Genomic DNA, 23,539 nt, shown 5'->3' with positions numbered 1-23,539 from the left:
TTGAACTATATTTTCTGGCTAAATTTTTAATATATAAATTTTATATAAAACAAAAAATTTAATGCATCTTCTATTCGAAAAAATTTAAAAAAGAAAATGAAAAATTAAAATACTGTTTTGGTATTAATCTAATATGTTTTAAGAATAAAATTTTTCTTTTTAAATAAAACAATTTTAAATTTAATTTTCTAAAAATAATTTTCGAGAAACAAAAAACATTTGTTATTATTATTAATTTTTCTTTTTAATTTAACTACAAACTAAAAAAAAAAAAAAAGTTAATATAAGTCTTTTTCTTTTCATACGTTTATTATATAAATATAATATGTGTTTCTTTTATATATTTGTTTAATAATTTGTTTTACATATATATATATGTAATTATATATGTATATATTAATAATTATTAATAAAAATTTATACTCGATTGCTTTTCCTGTTTTTTTTTTTGTTTTCCTTAATTTTTTTTTTTTAAATTAATTTATTTATTTTAAGTATCGCTTTTATAATCTTGTAAATATTCATTTTCTCGTAATTTTTATTTATATGTATATATATATATATATATTTACTATATATATAATATATACAGATATCTATAACATATACATATATATTGGAGTTTATAGATATATATATATCCATAAACAAACTCCTGTTCAAATATTTTTTGTTTTCTTTTTTTAATATTACTTTGTTTACAAATTAATAAATTAAATATATAATTTTATATTTTTGCTTATTTTAAATTATTATATAAGTAATACATAAAGTATTAATATATATATATATAAAGATATATTTTTTGCTTTAATTAAATTGCTTTGATGATGTCTCATAGTTGTTTGATGTTTTTTAATTTATTAAAAAATTTTAATTTATCATTATTGTTGTTTTTTTCCATAATTTAATTGTTTTTTTTTGGTTGTTGTTACTTTGTTAATTTGAATTGTATTTTTATGTTGTTTGTTGTTACATAATATTATTAAAGTTGATGTTATTGTTGTTTATTCTTATTATTATGGCTGTTACTCCCGCTGATATGCTATTATACTCGTAATAATAATATTGATGTTGAATATTTGTAGCATATACGTACAGTTCAAAATAATAATATTTTTAAAAATTTGAAATTATATTATATAATAATAATATAATATTTCCATTGTGTTGTATATTTTCTTTTTTCTATTATGTCTTCTTTCATAATATATATTATGTACGTTTCAAAAAAAATCCTTTCTCTTATTTAATTTGTTTTCCATATTTCTTCTATTTTATTAACATATTATTTTTTTTTTAATTAATTATTAAATATATATATATATATTTATATGAACATTACATATATATATAATTATAAATATGCTAAAAATACATATATATATATAATATATTTAATAATATATGTTATACATGTATATATATATTTATATATATTTCACGATGCGATGCAATTTATTTTGATGATGTTATTCGCAAAATTTTCTAATTGCTGATTTTTCTTCTTTTATACTTTTTATATGAAAACATAATTATAATATTTCTCTTGTCTTTTAATGAATTGATGTTTTAACTATATGATTTGGAGCAATGTAATGGTATCCGGGTATTGGAAGTCCTGCCGTTTCCATTGAAATCCTGAAAAATTATGAAATAAATACGAAATATTAAATGTAATTTTGATTTTTATTTTGAACATAAAGAAAATAAGTAAGTAAATAAAATAAAAAACAAAAAAAAAATGTAAGAAAAAACAAAAAAAAAATAAATTTTTTCAAATATTTCATTTTTAATTTATGTTTGTATATTAAGAGAACAGAACGGAATGAAAAAATGTTTATTATAAAAAAAAATTTTGCTTTTTTTTTTTCAAAATTTCTTCTACATTTCATTTTTTAATATATTTTCTAACGACATTTTAAGTTTAAGCGACTAATTTCTGAAATATGTTATTTAAGCTTAACAAATAATAACTGTTTGGTTCAATAGCATGAATACTTAAATTTTAAAACACCTGCAGTATATCATGTGCAAACTCATGCCTCTTTTTAACCACAACTAATTGTTATAAGTTTTATAACGGTAGGTGTTTTCATAAACGCAATATATCATGATATATAGCATCAATTTTCGTTTTTTAAATTTTCTTAATTAAAAAAATTAGTTTTTTTTTTTTGTATAAAGTGTTATTTCGATTGTTTATATATTATATTTTAAATTATACATTTTTTATAATAAACATTTTTTGTTTTTTGAGAACTATATGGAATTTTAAATTTCAAATTAAAAAAAAATATGTTTATTTACTAAAGATAAAAAAATTTGTTTTTTAAATATGTTTTAAAGAAAAAACATGGGTAATTTTAAAATAAAAAAATATGTATAATAAAAGTAAGGTATATGTAATTCATTTGTTTTCTCATTCTTTTAAGGGAAACAAAATTCTTTCTGGGACGGTTTTGAACAAAATAAAAAATTTAAACATGTAAAATAAATGGTTTTTTTTAATTAATTTTAATTATTTAAAATTTTTTTTTAAATTATTGTAAGTTTTACGCTTTTTTTTCTCGTAGTATATAGTTTCTTTTTTAGGTTGTGACTATATATATATATATATAAAATATATAGTATACAAATGGAATTTTGGTTGATGTATAAGTATTAAAATTAAATAATTAAATAAAATTAAATAAGTATACAATAATATGGAAAAAACATTTAGGTTTTTCTGTTTTAAAACAGTTTTTAATATTAGAATTGAAAAGCTTAAAAACTACTAGGTCTTTTCCCATTATGTCAACCTGTTTATTTTGTAATTCACAATAGTATGTTATTAAGTAGTAATCGTCACATGTTGCAAACCTTATTGACATACTGTGATTTGCCTTCTTTTTTATATTTTATTATGCTCTTTTAAAGCTTTCCACTACTAATATTAAGAACTGCATTTTAATCTATATTAGACTTATAATTTATGTAGGTGGTAGTGGTATATAATATAACAAAAAGGATGCAATATAACATTTTTTTATTTATATATATCATATATATATATATATATATATATATATATATATATATTATACATATAATATATATATATTATATATAATAATGTTATAGTAATTTGTTTTGGATTTCAGTTTTGATTTTTTTATTGTTTCTTGGTAGGGATTTTTTTATTAAATACGGTTTTATTTTTTTAATCAAAATTTGAATATTATATTGGAAATATATATAGTTACTAAATATATCATATACTTGTATATAGATATAAAAAATTTTTATATGAATTATGTATATATTATTAACGTTCCTTTAATTATTTTTTTTTGGTCAAAAATGCAAACAAAAATTTATATTATTACAGACAATAAATATAAATATATATATATATATGTATATATATATATATATATATATATATATATATATATATATGTAGGTATATAAAATGGCAATGGATTTTTGATATATTTTGGTTTGTCTTGTAAATATATAAAAATACTTCAAAAAAAAAAAAATCGTATTTCTTTATCAAGGGGAAGGAAATTGTATGAATACAAGGGAAATAAATACCTTCCTCCATTTATTCAGAAATCAATTTTAGTTTTTTATTTTTTATTATTTTTTTAATTTTTTCTTTTTCTCATATCAAAAACTTAATTTTTTTTCACATCAATTCCTCCCATTTAATACACAAGTTGATCTGAATCTTGAATTTTATATTCTCCCTCGGAATTTCGATTCCTTTTATTTTATTGTGAATACGTTCTATAATATTGTGAATTGTTTTCAATATTTTCTTTTTCAAATTTTGAAAAAAAAAAATTATTTCTTTATGTTTAAAGCTCAAATTAAGAGATTTTTCTTTTGCCTATAAATTTTTATATTAACTTTGTCATTGTATTTTTTTTTGTGATATTTCATTCTTTTTTTTTATTATAATATTCAATCAAAAAGTCCAGGATCAGATGAACCATATTTATTGACGAAGTAGTTATATATAAGGTGTACCACCTAATTATACATAGAAAAGCTCTTGTTAAAAACTCACGTTTTTTTATTTAATAATTTAATTAAAATATTTAACAACAAAAAAAAAAAAGACAAAATTTTGCAAAAAAAAAAAAGAGAATAATAAAATATATAATAAAAATATTTCAATTCAATTTAACAAAAAAATAAATAAATAAATAATAAACTTCAACATATACAATTAAATATTAAAAAAAAAAAAGGTTTTCTTGGATTCCTTATTATTTTTTTTTTTTTTGCAAGTTAATAAACAACAAAATTAAATAAGGTATAATGCCTATATTTATCCTTTAAATGAATAAAAGTATATATATAATATTTATATAGAATAAAATGGCAAATGAAAATGAACTAAGAGAAACAGAGAGAGAGTAAGAGAGAGAGAGAGAGAGAACGATTAAAAAAAAAAAAAGAGATTTATGAGGGAATGTTTCTTTTGTGTATATTAGTGTTTCTTAAAATATGTATGTATATATATTATGGTGATGGTCATACAAAATTTAATATAACAATATATTATATAAAAATGTATATGTATATTATAAAGAATGGTTCTGGAAATGGATATTTAATATTTTATGGAAAATAAATAAACAAAAAATAAAAAAATCTTCTGGCTCTTTTAATTGGATTAAATGTAATTGACAGATTTGAGATATCATATATGTATTATTGTTATTGTTATTTATTATAGCTCACATACATTTATATAGAATATAGTCGCTCAAGGTATATTTAATACTATAGAATTCGAAATATAATATCAAAAAGAATACATTTAATTCTAAGAAAAATAAAAAGGATTATTGTGAAAATCCGTTTTGAAATCCAGTATAAAATATATTTTTATTCAAAGTATAACAATAAAATTTGAAAAAGAAATGGGATATATGTAAAAGTTTTAATTATTTAATTATATAAGAGAAATCCGTTTCCTTATATAGCGAATTAATTGAATAAATATAAATATGTACTTGATTTACGTTCATTTTATTGTATTATTTTATTAATTCTGTTTAAGAAGTTCAATTAAATCTTTAACCTGTAAATTTTTAAAGAATTTCGTTCAAAAATTAATCTCATAAACGCAAATCAAAAATACCATCGTGATAAAAATTAACAGTACATTTTTCGATTATAATCAATAAAATCGATTATTTAAACTGTCAAAATGAAATAGAATGATTACTGTGTTCTACTTTGAATATTCTTAAAAAATTTTTTATTCAACAGAATTTCAGTAATTAAATTTTTTTTCTTTCTTTAGTATTTAACATTGAGAGTTTGAATTGAAATTAAGATTTCTTAATATTTTTGTTTTCCCAGTACAATTTATTCTCAAATACATGATATATATCATTTTGCAAATTCCATAAATTTTAGCATACAAATATAGAATTGAAAAATTTAAAATAATAAAAATATTTTTAAATTCTTTATCATTTAGTATGGAATACAAAATTCATCAATTTTTTTTTTTAAAATATATGAAAATTTAATAAATTTTCAATATTTTTACAAACATTAGTCAAATTTTGAGCTTAATATTCTATACATTTCCATGTATTATAATTATAATAAATCTTAAGAGTACAAAGGGTAAAATAATAAATATTAAAAGTTCGATTTGTATAGAACAATAAAAAAATATAAATAAATAAAAGAATTTAACGTAAAGGTAAAAAAAATTTGTTATCATCTAATTTAATTGAATTTAATTATAGATTTACTAAATCATATTCTTTGAAGGAGAAGATATTATGTATTTGTTTGTAAAAGTTTCCATATAATTTTATTATATATAGAACAAAAGGTCAAAAATATATTTTTTTATCTATAAGTATATATATTTTTTAATTTATAATATTATTTTATAATTTATTTGATATTTAACAATAATTTATAATTCATAATAAAATATAAATAATATAGTCAATATATTATAATATAGAGAAATATTCTTTTATTTTTAATTTTATATTATTTTAAATAAAAAAAAAATAATTATATTTTATAATAATAATTGTTTAAAAAGGAATTTATTGTATTGTTTTTTTTTTTTTTGTTTAATTGATTTTATTAATTTACTTACTTTAAAAATAGTTAAAATCTTCATTCCTATTTATTTTATATATGTGTATACATATAAAATATATTCAAATATAATAAATAAGTTTAAATTGAAAAAATTTAATTTTAAAATTTTTGCCGAATTTAATTGAATAAAATCCGAAATAAAAACTTTATTTATTTGAACATTTTTTTTTTATTCAATAAATTATATAACTATATATATAATATAATATATTATATATTGAAAATTTAATAATTTTTTATAAAAATTTTGATTTTGAATAAATTTATATAAATTATGAATAAGTAGATTTTTAAATAGAAAAAATGACAAAAAAAAATCATAGATTTGAGAAAAAAAAAAGATTTTAATCCTTTCTTCTTTTTCACACCCCTTTTTATTCTTTTTATTATTTTATAATATTATCATTGAAATTATAATGAAAAAAAAAGAAAATCGATTATACAAATTGCCTGTCAAAATAAGCAGCAAAGTACCACTAGTTTATGTTATTAAAAAAAATTTTTTTTTTGCACAACATTTTAATGATTAATGTAACACACGCCCGCCTGCCTGCCTGCCACTGAAATTTTTCAAATATTTTTTTGTATTTTTAATTTTAATTTTAAAAATTATTCATTCTAATATGGTTCCTATTTTTGTTTTTTTTACAAACAAGCATTATGAATAAATATAATGCTAATATTGATCAAATTTAATATAAAAAGCTCTCAAAATGGTTGTTAATTAAAAAATGTCGTTGTTACTTTTCAAATAAATCTGATAAATCAGCTTTCATAATAATTCTTTAACTAAATCATTTGAAATTAATTATTTTTTTAGTAGAATCATTGTGAATTTGTATTCTAGTTTAATTAAATTTGTATTCTAGTTAAATTTTTACAAATAAAGTCAAACAAGAACCGATTTATTTCTATTAAAATTTAAAAGGAATTCACTAATTGGTGACAACAAAAGACTGATAATTTTTGACCTGAACAAAAATATTAATTTTCAAGACATTAAAATGTCCATCTTATATTTTATCTTAATAATGAAATATTAATGTAGAGATTATAAATTATGTATAACTTGTTATTATTAAAATGTATTCCTGTGTATGTATGTATATGTGTAGAAATAATAAAAAATTAAAAATTATTTTGAATATAGCACCAAAAACTGCCAATATTAAAATTAATATATTATATTAATTAACCACACCAAATGGTATTTTTTTTTATTGTAATGTATTTTAAATGTATAATTGTATGTAAAATAATATTTACATGTATGTATTTAATATACATGATAATAAAATGTGTTGATTTTTTCCTCTTTCCTTTATAATAATGTAGAATAGAAGACAATAATAATTATAAGTTATTAAATTTTATATATTCAAAGCTAATTATAATTTAATGAAATTTTTTATGTATAACGAAATTATTCTCAAGAAATAAAGAAAATACGTTTTAAATATATTAAGAAATTTTTAAGAATGATAATCAATACACTTTTATATACAATAGTAATCAACAAATAACTCAAATTTCGTAGAATAAGACAACAATACGGTATGAATAAAATAGATACCCAATGAATAATTTCATATAGTGGGTAATTTTTTATTGGATTGTTTGTATATTAAATATGCAATTGCATATTTTTAAAATAAAATATCATTATGAATTTCAATAATTTCAATAAAATTAATTTATCAGAATTACTTAAAGTATAGAATTTGATTTAATATTATTTTAAGTATGCGTACGTACATATGAAAAATCTGTGATCCATGTGTCGCGTAATTGCCACTTTATAACAAAATAATTTTAAAATTTTTAAAAGAAATCAAACTTCGATCATTAAATTAATATGTGGATGAAGCATATATAAAATTGGTAATATGTCAAATATTATGGATAGTTTAAAAACAATAAGTTAAAAGCCTTTCAAATTTCTGATATATTTTTTAAAAGAGTTTTTATAGAAATATGTATGACGTAATATATATTATTTTGGTTATTATAATTAGAGGCAATTTTCACCTCATTTTAAAAAACATTTACAATTATTGTATAAATCACAAAATATTTTAAAATATTTTTTTTTTTTTTTTAATTTTTGGTTCCTCATTTTTCTTAAGTTTTAAAAAAAATTTTTTTTTTTTTAAATTTTGCGTTTTAGTTCGCATTTAATTCCTATACAATAAAATATGCATTTTCTAGCTACTCTAAAAAGATTATTTCAATAACGTTGTATATCTCGTAATATGTATATATATATATATATGTATTAATATAATATAAGAGAAATAAATTAAATCAATTTTTTTTTCTTATAACTTCTTAAGCAGTTTATTAAGTTTCAAATATCATTTATATAGTTTATTATATAGTGTATATAATTATGTATATATAAATATGTATGTAGTATGTATATATTTATTTGTATATAAATTCAAAAAACTTTTTTTGTTTTTTTAATGCAAGTGTATTATATACTGTGTATAATAAATTTTTTTTGTCTTAATATTGAAAAATTTTTAATTAATAATGAAAATTAAAATATATTATTATATAATATTTTATAATTATTTTACTTGTTTTAACATTTAGAAAATAATAATAATTAAAAAGAGTGTGTAATAATTATAATTATTTTAATAATAATTATAATAACATAATAAATCAATGTACAATTATTGTAATAATGGTATATACTTTATATAAATTATTTATTATATATTTATATATATATATATGTAAGTATATATAAATTCGAGTCTATTATATTTAATTAATAAAAATCTAATAATAATAATAATTAATTTTAAGAATTAATTTATTAAATAATTAATTCCATTATGAAATTTTTCAATAATTTTTGTTTCAATTTCTATTTTCTTTCTTGTTTTATTTTTAAACAGATGTTGCCAAAAATCTTTAATTATTTAATTTTGAAACAAAAAAAAAAACAATTTTTATTTTTTAATAATAATGATATTAAATTTTTAAAAATTATAAATCATCATCTGTTTCATATTTTCTTTATATTTTCATTCATTTTTCAATATGGTTTAAATTTATTTCTTTCATTACGTTTATCGCCACCATTATAATTATTTGAATTATCTGAACGTCTTGTATAATTTTTATTTCTATGAACGCCAGTTGTTTGAATTGGTGGTCCCAAATTATTTGCTAAGCCACCTAATAATTCAGTTAAACCGCCTAATGCTGTTAAACTTGATAGGGCATTTAATGCACCTGGTTTTGATAATAATTGAGCCAGTGGTACTGCTGAAGCTAAAGGATTATTGCTGATAATGGGTGTTGTATTATTATTATTATTACTGTTACTATTACTGTTATTATTATTATTATTATTATTACTATTATTATTATTGTTACAGGATGAATTAGAGGATGTTGAGGACGTTGCCTGTGATGTGTTTGATGTGGACGATTGATTTCCAATTGATGTGTTATTTGCTTCTTGGAGATTGGCCTTCTGGAGTTCTACGCTGTTGGGAAAGAATAAATGGATGGATTTTTTTGTTAGGTGTGTGGTGGTTGGGAAGGCGGAGGATTTTTTTTTTTTTTTTTTTTTTCTTAAATAAAAATATTATTTTTTTTTCCTTTTTTTTTTTGTTTGTTTTAAGCGCATGTAATGATAAAATAATTTAAAATGAATATTAAACAAAAAAATATTAAAATTAAAAAAAAAAAAAAAATTAATAAATAAAATTTAAATTTTTAAAAATTCCATCACATGAGTCAATTTTTCTTTATATTTATATAATCTAATATATATAATCTAATTCCGTTAAATACAAAACAGAAAGTAATTAGATATTTTGAAATAAAACCAAAACATACAAAATAATAATTCAAGTTCCGAATGATCACAGATATAATGCTAATAAATATTACAGAAAACAAAATAATTTTTTTTTACTCATGTTTTAGCTTCATTATACGAATAATATATTGGTATATAACAATTATACAAGTTCAAAAATTAAATCAACATTTTAATGTTAGAAAACAAGTGAAAACGTTTGAACATCACACTTTTTAAGATTCGGCCTATTATAAAATTTTATAAACAACAAATCTTCTATAAACTATTTTTAAAAGAAATATGTGTACAGCTAAAAAAATAAACTTATATCAAAGAGCTGGGGAAAGAACCTTGTGCTTTTAATAGATTTTTTGATACAGTTTTAAAGAAATAAATAGCTGATCACTCTATTCCAATAAACCATCTTTGTTAATATTTTATACGTATCTTATAATTATTATGAATTTATTAATAATTACAAAAATTAAGCTATATTTAAAGATTTTGGTTCAATGAATATATATACAGAAACAGATTTCCCAAATATCGAAATAAAATTAATGAATGGTTATAAATTAATGAATAAAATTAATATGTAAATTATATAACAAATTACCATTAATTTTTAATAAAATTTATATAGCGTTTAATTTATATAATTTGTATTTAAGACATAAAAGATGAATGAATTATTATGCAATGAACATTATGGTATAGAAAAATTGACTCAAACCATAGAATATTAAATTAATATGAAATATATCAAATCACCATAGCACAAAATGAAAATTTCAATTTTATTTAAATTTTTAATTAAAAAATTATTTTTTTGCAAATTTTTTCATTTCTGTGCTACATGAAGCTCTTTATATACTTAAACCAAATAAATATTAAAATGAAAATTTATATATTTAGCAAATTAAAAAAAAAATTAAAAATAAATTTTAAATAATAATTTATTTAAAAAAAAAAAAAAAATTAAAATATAAAACGGAAAATTAAACGGTGTATGAATGAATAAAAAATGATCTACACTGATTTGTGGATTTTTATAATTTTTTTTTTTCGTAACTGGTTGGTTGTATTTTTTTTTTCTTATTTAGGAATTTAATTGCATTTTTATTATGTATATATAAAGCTAACAACAAAAAAAAAAATATATATTTACTTTAAAAAAAAAAATATATAAATTTTTTTTTTATTTGTACTTGTTTTTATTTATTCTATTTGACTGGCTCTGTTACATAACTTAACGAAAAAAAAAAAGATATTTTCTAACAAAAAAAAAATAAACTAATTTTTTCTATTTTTCTCCTTATTTTTTTAAACATTATAAAACTCACCTCATATTAATTAAATATTGCGCCAATGCAACAGAATCTGGATTACCGCTAATGGTAATTGTACGATCGGTATTACCACCATCACGTTCTTCACAATTTGATATACGTATCATAGCACCAGATATTTGGCGTATTTCAGCTATTTTAGTACCACCTTTACCAATGATACAACCTATTAAGTCATTTGGCACTGTCATTTCATGTTGTTGTTGATTACGATTTGTATTATTTGTACGTAACTGAGATCCAGCTAATGCGGCAAGAGCTAAAAAATTAAATTGACCTAAATAAAAATAACAATGGATATTTGTTTATTGTCATTTCAAAACCAGGGAGCAAAAAATCGGGAAAAAAAAACAACAACGTTGAAATTATATAAAAAAAAAAGAAGAAGAAAAAAAAACGAAAAATACAATTTGTTTGTTTTTTTTTTATTTTTATTTTTGTTGTTTTTTGGATTTTTATTGTTTTTTTATTTTGAATTTATAATAAGATAAAAAAAAAAAATAACTACATGAGATTTTTTCTTTAAAAACAAGGTGAAATATTAAAAAAAAAATCAAAAAAGGAAAAAAATGATATAAAAAATAAAAATTTTATATAATTTGAATCAGTGTTATTAGTTTGAATTCATCTGTAATTGTGTGATTGACATTAAATCATTAAAATTGGATCGTGTAAAACTTTACTTATCATCTCTATATTCTCAGTGCTTAGCCTCTCTCAGTAAATAGGCTACAAATCGATAATTAGAATTTTGTATAACAATAATTATAGTTTTTTGTATAACAATAGCTGTTATATTTTCTTTATAAATTTTATATGCAAATAACGAATTAAGACGGAATGAAAAAAAATATCGAACAAATAAAGACGGAATTACACTAAAAAAAAATACATTACTACATCTGCCATAGTCTTGTATCCATGTTTTATTGCACTATCAAAAATACAAGTTGTTTCCGTTACACAAAGCCATATTTTATTACCGATACAGCATAAAACTTTATTTTTCCAATTATTTATTTCAGTCAACACTATGTAATTTGACTCAAGTACGTATTGTCTTCCAGATTTTTTATATAGAAAAAGATGCTATTGATAAATCGACCAAATTGTTGGCATATATTTTAGCTATTACAGCAATATTTTATTACTGCATAATCAAAAGCAATTACAGTGAGAGTAATATAAGTGAACAAGTTCTGTTTGCAGAAACTATCATAATATTTAACTAAATTTTCAATATTACGCAGTAATTTTAGAATTTTTTTTTTTATTTGTGATATACAGATGAAAAATCTCACAAGGTCTATTCATAGTTATAAAATCTAGCTACATTTTACAATATGTAACAAGTCAGCTATATACATTACTTTTTAGCAACTTCAGATATAAAATTGTTATGTTTTTTCAGTGTATAAATTAATTGATTATTTTTAAAAATATTTTTAAGTTATTTAAGCGAAAATCTAGTTAATTCTACCATTAATTGAATTTTAGTAAATTACTTTAGCAAATTTGCTCAGTTATTTTCTCTAAATATATAATAGAATTTTCAGAATGAAATTGCCAAGAAAATTCTTTAATATTTCAATTTAAAACAAAAAAAAATCGAATACCTTTGTGAAGTATATAAAATACCGACTGGGCATATCTAGGAAACCAATTATTTTTTTAATAAAATTTTTAATTTTTAAAAAAGCTTTGTCTTATTTAATTTTTCGATTATTTATCAAATAACTTCTAAAATTCTTATCTTACATGAACTTATCAAAAGGAATTTAATTAAAAAATTTATTATTGTTAAAATAAATTGGGTTTTTCTTTTCCATTTAGAACATTTTGTAAAATTCAACATTGTTATATTTTCTAATAATTTCAAACTCTCGAATTAAAACACTGATTCAAATAAATAAAGGTAAAAAGGAAAAAAAATGAAATTAGTATTTTAATTATCTATGCAATTAATTGATGTAAGAAATTTTATTTTATAAATTTAAAAAAAAAAAAATTTTGATTTTTGTTTTCTACTACAATTATTACAAGTTTACAAATTCAAATGTTGGGAAAATAACATGGCCATCATACGTCATACATATGTATGTATAAATAATGTACTACTAAAGTGTAAATTACATTCTCATGCCAAAAATAATCAATTACAGTCGAATAAAATGATTGTTTCATTTAATATACAAATTTAAATAATTAAAAATTATAAAACTAATATGTATAGAAATATTTAAGAAAAAAAAAATTGAAAATTATTATTTCAATTTTTTCTATTTTTACGTAATTGAAAAAGGTTTTGTTTCTTTAATAATAAATTTAAAATACAATAAGAATTTTTTTTATTAAATCAACAATTTTGTGTTAGTTTTAAAATTTAATTTTATAAAATTTATTTAAAAATTTAAAATGATAAAATTTTGTGTAAACAGCATACTTCTTTTTTCATAAATGACATAAATTATTTAATATAAAAAATGATTAATAAATGAGTAAATTATATAAATGCGATTTGTGATATTCCCAAATAAAAATTTACAAATTCATTGTTTTAAAACCTTGAATTTAAACATTGACTTCCAAGGAAATTGGTTGATTATTTCGCTTTATGTAAGCTAAAATGTTAATTTGGCTCATAGTAAACGTCCAGTTGCTATCACTTGATTTCTTCCAAAAGTAAGGTAATTTCTCGCACTGTCAAACTTAACTTTTAGATAAAATTTTAAGAAAACTTGTTAAATATTTTCTCAAAAATTATCAAAAATGCAAAACCGGTCCGTAAAAAGACCTACTTTACGAGGCCTGGCATATCGCAAAAATTGTTTAATCCGTGACATAACCGAAATAAAATCACACATAAAATTTCATCAAAATCGATTCAGCCAAACTTGATATACACGCGTACACATAGACAGACAGGCAGACAGACAGACAGGCAGTCAGACATACAGATAGGAAGACAGACAGACTGACATCTCTCTAAAATATGCTGAACTTTTTTATTTTTACATTTTTTCCGAATCAAATTTAAAAAATGAATACAACTCTAATATTCGACTGCTATTTTTAATTTAAACATAACCAGAACAGAACAAATAAAATAGTAAAGTATATTATTTACAATAGGACAAAAACTATACAAAAAAAATAACTAAATATTATAAAAATTAAAAAGGAAAATAAAATAAAATAAAATATCATCATGCATACCAGGATCATACCATCACAAAATAATTTGGAATTTTTACATTATCATGAAATTTACAAGTAAATTTTCGATGTTTTTTTTATTTTTTTTTTATTTACTATTATTTTAAACAGTAATGGTTAATTATTTTCTATTTAAAAAAAAAGATCTTTTGTTGTAATCTTTGTACATACCAGCTGGATTTAAACCACCTGTATTTGCTGGTGCCATTTGGGCTAATCCCAAAGCTGCTAAACTGGCCAAAGGATTTTTTGAGACCTAAAAATAATTAAAAAATTAATTTGCTGAAGAAAAATAATATTGTTTTTTTTTCGTGTTTTATTTTTCATTATTAATTTGTTATAATCAATTATTAATTTAATTGAAATAAAAAGACAGAACAAAAACTATTTAAATTAAAATTAATAGAGAATTACAAATATTAAAAGAAAAAAAACTAAATGGAATTGATTTGAAAAAAAAAATAAATAAACAAATAAATGAAAAGTTTATACACATATATACGTATATGCTAATAGAATTATAATAAACAAAATATAAAATTTTAAGTAAATTATAAAATCTTTTAATTAAAATTGAAAATTAATTCCTAAAAAAAGAGACGATTTCTTTACATCACTGGAAAAAATTAAAATATTAAAGGAAAAGGGACAATAAGGCTTATTCTAAGCATCAAATCAGTAACTGATAGTGATATCGTAAAAGTTTCAAAAATTTTATTATACACACAAACCATTTCATACAAATGGTTTGTGTTTACAATAATAATATCGAATTATTTACAATATTTATCAATATCACTAATCAAAATTTATTTCTAGTAATATGAAATTTGAACCAGTCCCCTTCTGTTTTCCAAATATGCACGTCATAAACTGCGATACGGTGATGTAAAGAAACTATCAAAAATTTGTTAATAACTTTTGCAGTAATACATAATAATTTTATAGATATTTTACTTCTATACCAAAAATTAAAAAATAGAATGATGTAATTTAAATTATAAAATTATTTAGTCACTAATAAAAAATAGTTTTTCTGTGTTACAATTTAATTTAAATTAAAATTGTGATAGAAATAAATTTTATATTTTCTAAAAAATTTCCAAAAATGCATGTGATCAATATAATTTTCAGTTTGTCTATGTTCTATTAATGATTATAATTTACTAACTCTAAAGTAACAATATTCACTTATTTAATTAAATTAATATTTAAGGCTACTTAAAATATTATACGAACATTATCTAAAATTTCTATTCCAAGAACAAGTAATTTTTAATATTTAATTTCGAGTATAATTTTAAATATGTTTATTAAAATCTTATCTCTATTTCGAGCATAATATTATCAAAAAATCATTAATTCAAATGAAAACTATTTAAAGCAATTAGCTAATAAAGTTTTAAGGAACAAAAACTTGAATGAAATTTTAAATAACTAAAAACTTTTGAATTTGAATTGCAAATCATGTAAACTTTGATAACAAACAATTTACATTTTTTTTTTCAAAAGAATTTAAAAAAAAAACTGTCTAAAGTATAAGTGTTATACGAAATTAATTTTAAACCGAATATTTATAATTATTAATTAATTAAATTGAAAAACTTATATGATTTTAAATGAAATTTAAAATTATGTAAGTTTTCCAATGATATAATTAATTCTTAATTTTTGCACATAAAAACCACGACCTACTGAATTTATATAAAGGAAATTTTAATTTTAAATATTTTGAATATATGGCATATAAAAATTATGATTACCTAATTGAAATGTATTTAGAAAATTGTTTGATATTTTCATATTAGAAGTATTTAATATTAAAGTAAAAACATATGCTAATTAAAATAATGATATTTGCTATATAGAAGTTTACAGATGTTAGGCACACTGCAAAAGCGAAAAATTAATATTTAAATAACTTTAAAAATTATATTTCATTAAAATTTAAGTGAAAACAATACCCTCAATCATTAATTACAAATACAATGTGTAGTTGTTTATATTTATTATTAATTTTTAAAAGAATATTTAATGAAAATTTCTTCATACAATTGCATCCAGATGGATGAAGTAATCTTCATACCATCTTCATACATCTTCATACCAGATGGATGAAGTAATCAAAGGAACGAGTTCAGGGAGAAAAATTTCGAACTAGAAATTAAAGACTCGAATCAGTGACCTACCGCTTTCTAAACAGACGCTCTACCTAGATAGTTATGCAATTGTATTAAGTAATTTCCATTAGTTATTCTTATATCCTCTATTTCAATAAAATTAATATTATCAACCGCTAAATAATTTTCTTTTTAATATTTTAAAAACTCTTTATAATATACTCCCCCCCCCTCTGCATTCAAAAATAATTAACAATTTTCAATGAATAAAAAACATTAACAATTTTCAATGAATAACCGAAATTAACGAACCCATAAATGTCAGCCATATTGAATTCTTAATATATATATATAATAATTTAAGAAATTTTTCATTATAAATAACAATAATTAAATAAATTTTATTATATTTTAATTTGTAATTTATAAATAGAAAAATTTAGTTAAACAACACAGAAAAACTTAATTTTTATAATGTATATAATAATTATTGAAACATGTATAACCAAAAACATATATATATTCTTTTAATATATAAGAATTTTGTAAATATATAAATTTTAAAATGAATTCAAATTGAATACAAAACTAATCATTTAACCTTACAAAATATTTTTGAAAAAAAAAGAAAATATTATTATTTATGCATATTTATGTTGCAATTTATATCATGTATATATGTATATAATTATATTTATAGATTATTTTCTAAAAAAAAAAAATTCCTATAATAAAATAATCTACTTTAATTATTTTATTTTAATTTAATTTTAAATTTTTTGGTGCAATTATTATTTTTGAATAATACAAAAATTCTTAAATAACAAACACATATAAAAATATTTAAAAGAAGAAAAACAATATTTAATTTTAATAATTAAATATAAAGAAGAACAACAAAATTTTTAAATGATTAAATTAATTAATATAATAATTAAAAAAGACAATAAATATATAGATATGTATGTAAATTAAGGTACATTTATATTGAAAAATTAAATAATAATGATTTAATAATAAAATATACAAATCGAAAAAAAAAATATTATTCGACATATATGCATATATATATATATATATATATATATATATATATATAAATTATACATATACATGCATATATATTTATATATATAATATGAATAAATATATATATATATGTGTATAAAATTAACAAACAAAATTTCCACATGCTTTGAAAATTTTTCATTTTAATTTTGTTTAATATTTTCAAAATATCCGATTGTTTAGGAGCCACAAGGTAGATATGATATATATGATATATATATGATATATATTATAATTAATATATTAATATTTAAAGAATATATATGTATGTATATAAAAACAATAATATATGTGTAAATTTATTGAAAAAAAAACATTATACCTTATACATTTACTTTAACATTATAAATTTTTCCAATTATATTCCATTTGAATTAATTTTCAGAAAGAAAAAAAAGTTTTTTTGAATATAATTTTTTTTTTATACATATTATAACATAATGCACTAATTTATATATATTACACATGTATATGTATTTAAATATTAAAAAAGTTTTTGTTGCTTTAATTTGTAAAGTTTTAAACCTTGAAGTTCATAAGGATTAACATTTTGATTCAATAAAATTTTACTTCTCTTATATTTTCTATTAAAATAAATAATTTTAGTTAATGTTCCTAAAATACAGAGATTTCAAAAAATTTTTAATCACAATTCACAATAAAATAAAATCACAATTTAACATTTAATGCATTTTGTGCTTCGATATTTTGAAATAGACCATAGAATGAAATTTTTAATTTTGTCAACTTAATGACATTCCGGTCTCGTAACCTTTGATATTTAAATTGATCACAATATTTCGAACTTTTTTTTTGTTTAAATAATTTCACTTGCTACAATTTTCTTTTTTTTTTTATATATGTATAAATGGTGTTTGATAAAAAATTTAGCAGAATATAATTCCATTATGCTATTTAAAATAATATTAAGTCATTTTCCGTGACTTGAAAATTACAATAGCATTATCTATATTGATATATAACTTAAAAATTATTAGTTATAAGCTTAATTGCGTTTTAATACCGTATATTACGGGAGTTTTGAAATCAAAGATAATTTAGAATATTTTTCGATAAAATTTTTCAAATGAGCAAATGAAATTTTTTACCCACTCAGCAAAGTGAAAACTCCCAGTAGTTATCACTAATGTGAAAATATCACAGCTATGTATAAAATAGTTTAAATAAGCGATATCATTTATGCTTAAATGTCATAAAAATTTTGTAATGTAAAATTTTATGGTATACAAATTAAATATTAAATATGAGAAAGGAAGAATTTAAGTATTTGAATAAATTAGTATTGAAAACTATTTATTATTCAGTTTTTAAAATAAAACTTTTCCAGTTAAATTAAGAAGTTAAAGTAAGAAGCTTTAAATTGAAAATTTAATGTAAAAATAAAAATTTCAAGGGTTTTTTTAATTAAAATTTGAATTGATTCCTTTTTAACTCATTACTTCTAAATATTTTGTCATAAAAAACAGTTTAATCTGTACTCGTAATCATTTAACGTTTCTTGTGGTGACACTAAAGTTTTTTTAATATTTTATATTTTTGTTGAAATGTTCGCATTTAAGAGTTTTAGACATGTTATGAAAAACTATTACCATATAATAGAACATTTTTCAAATCATTTTTTTAGAATCACTATAGTGGAATCAACAATATTTAATCACAAATTTTACATTTTATTATTTGAATTTTTTAATATTGAATTAAAGGAAACAGAAATCGAAAAAAATTTATTTAACAGAATAAAATTTTTATTTAATGTTTTAAGATGTAAAATATCGCCTAATAATTTCAATATTTTAATTTAATAATTCGAAATATCAAAAAATCGAAATTCATAATTATATTACAAAATGAATTTTAAAATTTTTTAAATTATTTTATTAAACATTTCATTGGATTGTATGATTTGCAAATTCGAAAAGTAATTTAGTAAATATTACAATAATAACATTTTAAACTTTTTCAATATTAAAAGACAATAAATATTTCATATAAAAATTAAATTTGGAATATTATTTATAAAATATAATATTTATGTATATGTATAATAATAAATATGGATATGTATGTATTATATTGGTATGTTATATGTGATTCGGTAAGTTTAAGGGGTAGGTACAATATTAAGATGTCATAAATGTATTTTAAGGCAGAATTTACAAAGAAAAAAAAAAGAACAAAAAATAAATTAAAACATATGTAATATACAATATATATATTATATAATCATATATATTCAACAAAACAAATATTATAATTATTTAAAAAATTATACAGAGTGCATCAAAAATATGATGTCTATCAAAGATTTCTTTAACGGTGTTAAAAATAAACATTAAAGATATTTACAACTACTAAAGATTTATATCTAAACGGAAACAATTTCGCGATAGACTAATTATTATAAAATTAACCCTAATCTGATTCACTATATCTCTAATATATAAAAATAAAATTATATAACAAAATCTATTTTATATTTTCTATTTACACAAAAATTTACCAATTTTATACTAGATTAAATTGCATATTTTGCGGCTTATTGAATTTATTCAACTAAATACAATAATAAAAGCAACTGTCTAGATTGATGGACCTAGATCTATTAATAATTCATTTTTAATTAACTGCCTTAAATGTTGTATTTTTGTAAAATAAAATATTAAAAATTAAACAAAATAAAATACTCTTGCAAGACCTTGTATTTTATAATCACAATACGCATAAGTTATTGTGCGTATTGTGATGATAAAATTCTTAATTTAGAAAGTACTAGATATGATTGAAATAAATGAAACTTTGAAATTTTTTTGAAAAATCATCATTTTATAATTTTTTCATATAAAACAACATACGATTTAGCAATTTAAAATTTATAATATAGAAAATATTAAATTGATTCCCGTAGAAACAAGAATTTATTGAAATTTTACTTTTTTTTTTGTATAATTAAATAAATTATTTATTTTTTAAACAAATGTTCTTAAAATATTATTAAACAATGCGATAATTTTTATATTTCAGCTATATATAATATTTAATTAAGTTAAATAAATACTTTGATTAAACATTAAAAAAATTTAAACTACTACTTTTGTTTGTACTACATTTTTTATATAAAAACAAAAACAAAAATGAAACATATTTCGTTTTTATTAATTATATTTAATCTAAAATTAGAATAATTATTTGAATACAAATTAAAATTTGATGATTTTTCAATTAAAATTTTTTCAAAAATTTATAAATTATTTAAGAAATTTTTGCAACATATTTTCTAATTTAAAATTAAAATTCCTATTGTACATTTGTATTGTTTATTGTTTTTTGAAAAGCACAAGAGCATTTTAACTTAATTCAAACTTTAATTTGAATCAAAACCTGAATCTTAATATAAATCTTAGAGCCTAATCGTGTATCTCGCCAAAAGAAAAGAAAGTGAATAACTATCATATTATATTTGTATAATGTAATTTTCGAGTGGGAAGAATTATTCAGCATTATGTAATTATTCAGCATCGTTTTTTCTAAAATGTATACAAAATTAATTCACTTTATTTTTGATGGTGAGACGTTCAGTCGATAATTTGAAAAAAAAAAAATACAAAAATCCAATTGAAAAAAATTAGTAATCTTATTGGAAAAATGGAATATACATCAGAAAAATGATGAATTCTAATTTGAAAGTGATTAAAATGTGAGGTGAAAAAGTAAGATACACGATCAGGCTGTTAATTTAAGGTAATAAAAATTATTTAATTCTATTTAAAATGATTCTAAGTAAATCGTATATTTTCTGTTCAGATAATCAAATTTTAACAGCCTTATTCATGTATCTCGGTTTTTAATCTCACTGTTCGATCATTTTCTAATCAAGATTCTCCAATAAGAATATTTTATTTTCGAATGAAAAATACGAGATACGCAATATGGAAAAATTCCACTCATTCGAAAATTACATTAAACAAATACATATATGTTAGTCATTCAACTTACATGATATACACGATCTTACACCCTATATACAAAATAACGAGGTGAAATACATGATCTTACGCCCTATATTTCCTAACTTAATATAGAATCAAAATTCAAAACGTTATCAAAATTAATGTTAAAAGTTTATTTCAAGTATTAATTTTAAAAATAATTCTACTAAGTAATTTATGAACTAATTATTTAAAATATTTAATAAATTCATAAATAATTATTTATGAATTTCGGATTATGAAAAAAATTTTTACACTCTGTATAATTTTTTTAACATAATTTTACTAATTTGTTCTCATTCTTTTAATATTGTTTCCATTATATTATATTAAACAAATTTACGGTATTTACATATAAATTTGTAAAGAAATAATTTAAATAAAATACGAAAAACAAAAAATTAACATAAAACAAAAATCAATCAGAAAAAACATTTTATGACAATATTTGAACTTTGTTGTTTGTTTTTTGATTTTTTCTTTTTTTAAGATAATGAATTACAAAAATTTAAATTTCAAACAGAAAAAAGGCGGTTAGGTCCGGGATTATTAAAAGGGGGGTATTTTACTTATATTCAATTTTTTTTTAATTGTTTTAAATATGCAAATATATATATATACACATATATGTATGTATATATATACATATTTAAAATTTAAAAGAATAAAAAAAAACATTAATTTTTTATTAGAGAAAATAAGATGGACAATGTAGAAAATTATTATAGGGATTTTCATAGCTTGATGTATTAGTGTTAAAAAAAAGTAAGAGAAAATACAATTTCCTCCAGCCTGTATCGCAACCCTTATGGTTGCAGTAGAAAGTACAATTCAAGATAATTAACTTTTTCAATGTGAAAACTCTAAAAAAAAAAATTAAAGGTAATTTTTGATTTTTACAGTTTTACAGCTTTGCTGTACAGTTTTACTGCACAGTTTTACAGTTTTACTGTAAAGATAAAAAATTACTATAACAAGTTTTCACATTTGTTAAATTTTCATTTGCGGAGGAAATTTTTACACTAATGAGGGAAATTTGAATTTACCGTAATTTTTACATCAAGCTGTGAAAACCCCTATCGTATATATAATATATTCGCAAATCTGTATATATATATATATATTTGATTACATTTAAAAAAAATTATTGAATTTAACAAAATTGAAAAGAAAAATCTTTTTTTTTTTTTTAGAATGAAAATCAATACAAGGGGGAATAACAAGATTATTAAAAAATAATTATTTTCATTAAAACATGGGGTGGAAAAAGGGGCCATAATATAACTTTAAACATTTTTAAATATAAAAAATATATTATGTAATTAAATCGTAAACATTAATTGAAAAAAAAATTTTATATATTATTTATTAATAATAATAAATTAATTAATAAAAAAAAAAAAATTCAAGGAAAAAAAATATGACAAAATTTTTTTATATTATATTTTTATTTTTAATTTTTTTTTAAAAAGGGGGAACATTAAATATTTCAATAAAAATAAATGACAAAAAAAAAAATTAACAAATTAACAAAAATAAAGGGAAAAAAATAGTTAAGGTAAAAAGGGCAGCACCAATTCAATACGATTAACTCACATCAGTTACATGTTGAAGATGATGCTGAGGTAATGCTCCCGACAGATGTACCCCCCTTAATAATGGATCTCCTAAACATGACATGCCTGCATGAAGACCACCGGCCAATGCAAGTGGAAATACTGAGCACGTCTATTTTAATTTAGCATTTTTTTTTTATATATAGTTTTTCGATATTTTATTTTTTATTTATTGTTTTTTTTTTTTTTTTTTTGTGGA

The 23,539-nt window shown here is 19.0% G+C and overlaps 1 protein-coding gene across 10 annotated transcripts in view; it reads right to left on the bottom strand.

The window, feature by feature from the left end:
- Window positions 1-671: 671 nt before the first annotated feature.
- LOC129609170 (poly(rC)-binding protein 3) overlaps window positions 672-23,539 on the bottom strand; it is a 121,074-nt gene continuing 98,206 nt past the window's right edge. For 3 of the 10 annotated variants that reach the window (XM_055521083.1, XM_055521085.1, XM_055521084.1), the window contains 4 exons: window positions 23,321-23,452; window positions 14,701-14,785; window positions 11,308-11,590; window positions 9,048-9,644 (listed from right to left, as the gene is read on the bottom strand). In XM_055521083.1, coding sequence (XP_055377058.1) covers window positions 9,188-9,644; window positions 11,308-11,590; window positions 14,701-14,785; window positions 23,321-23,452 — 957 coding nt within the window. In that variant the 3' untranslated portion in view covers window positions 9,048-9,187. Of the gene's footprint in view, window positions 1,642-3,582; window positions 4,024-9,047; window positions 9,645-11,307; window positions 11,591-14,700; window positions 14,786-23,320; window positions 23,453-23,539 lie in introns of those variants that run through there. The other 7 variants (XR_008696934.1, XM_055521089.1, XM_055521090.1 and 4 more) reach the window with 7 other exon arrangements.

Source organism: Condylostylus longicornis, unplaced genomic scaffold, assembly GCF_029603195.1.
Source record: "Condylostylus longicornis isolate FDR11 unplaced genomic scaffold, ASM2960319v2 ptg000038l, whole genome shotgun sequence".
In the NCBI taxonomy this organism is placed as follows: domain Eukaryota; kingdom Metazoa; phylum Arthropoda; class Insecta; order Diptera; family Dolichopodidae; genus Condylostylus; species Condylostylus longicornis.
This window is presented reverse-complemented; position numbering and strand designations above follow the sequence as displayed.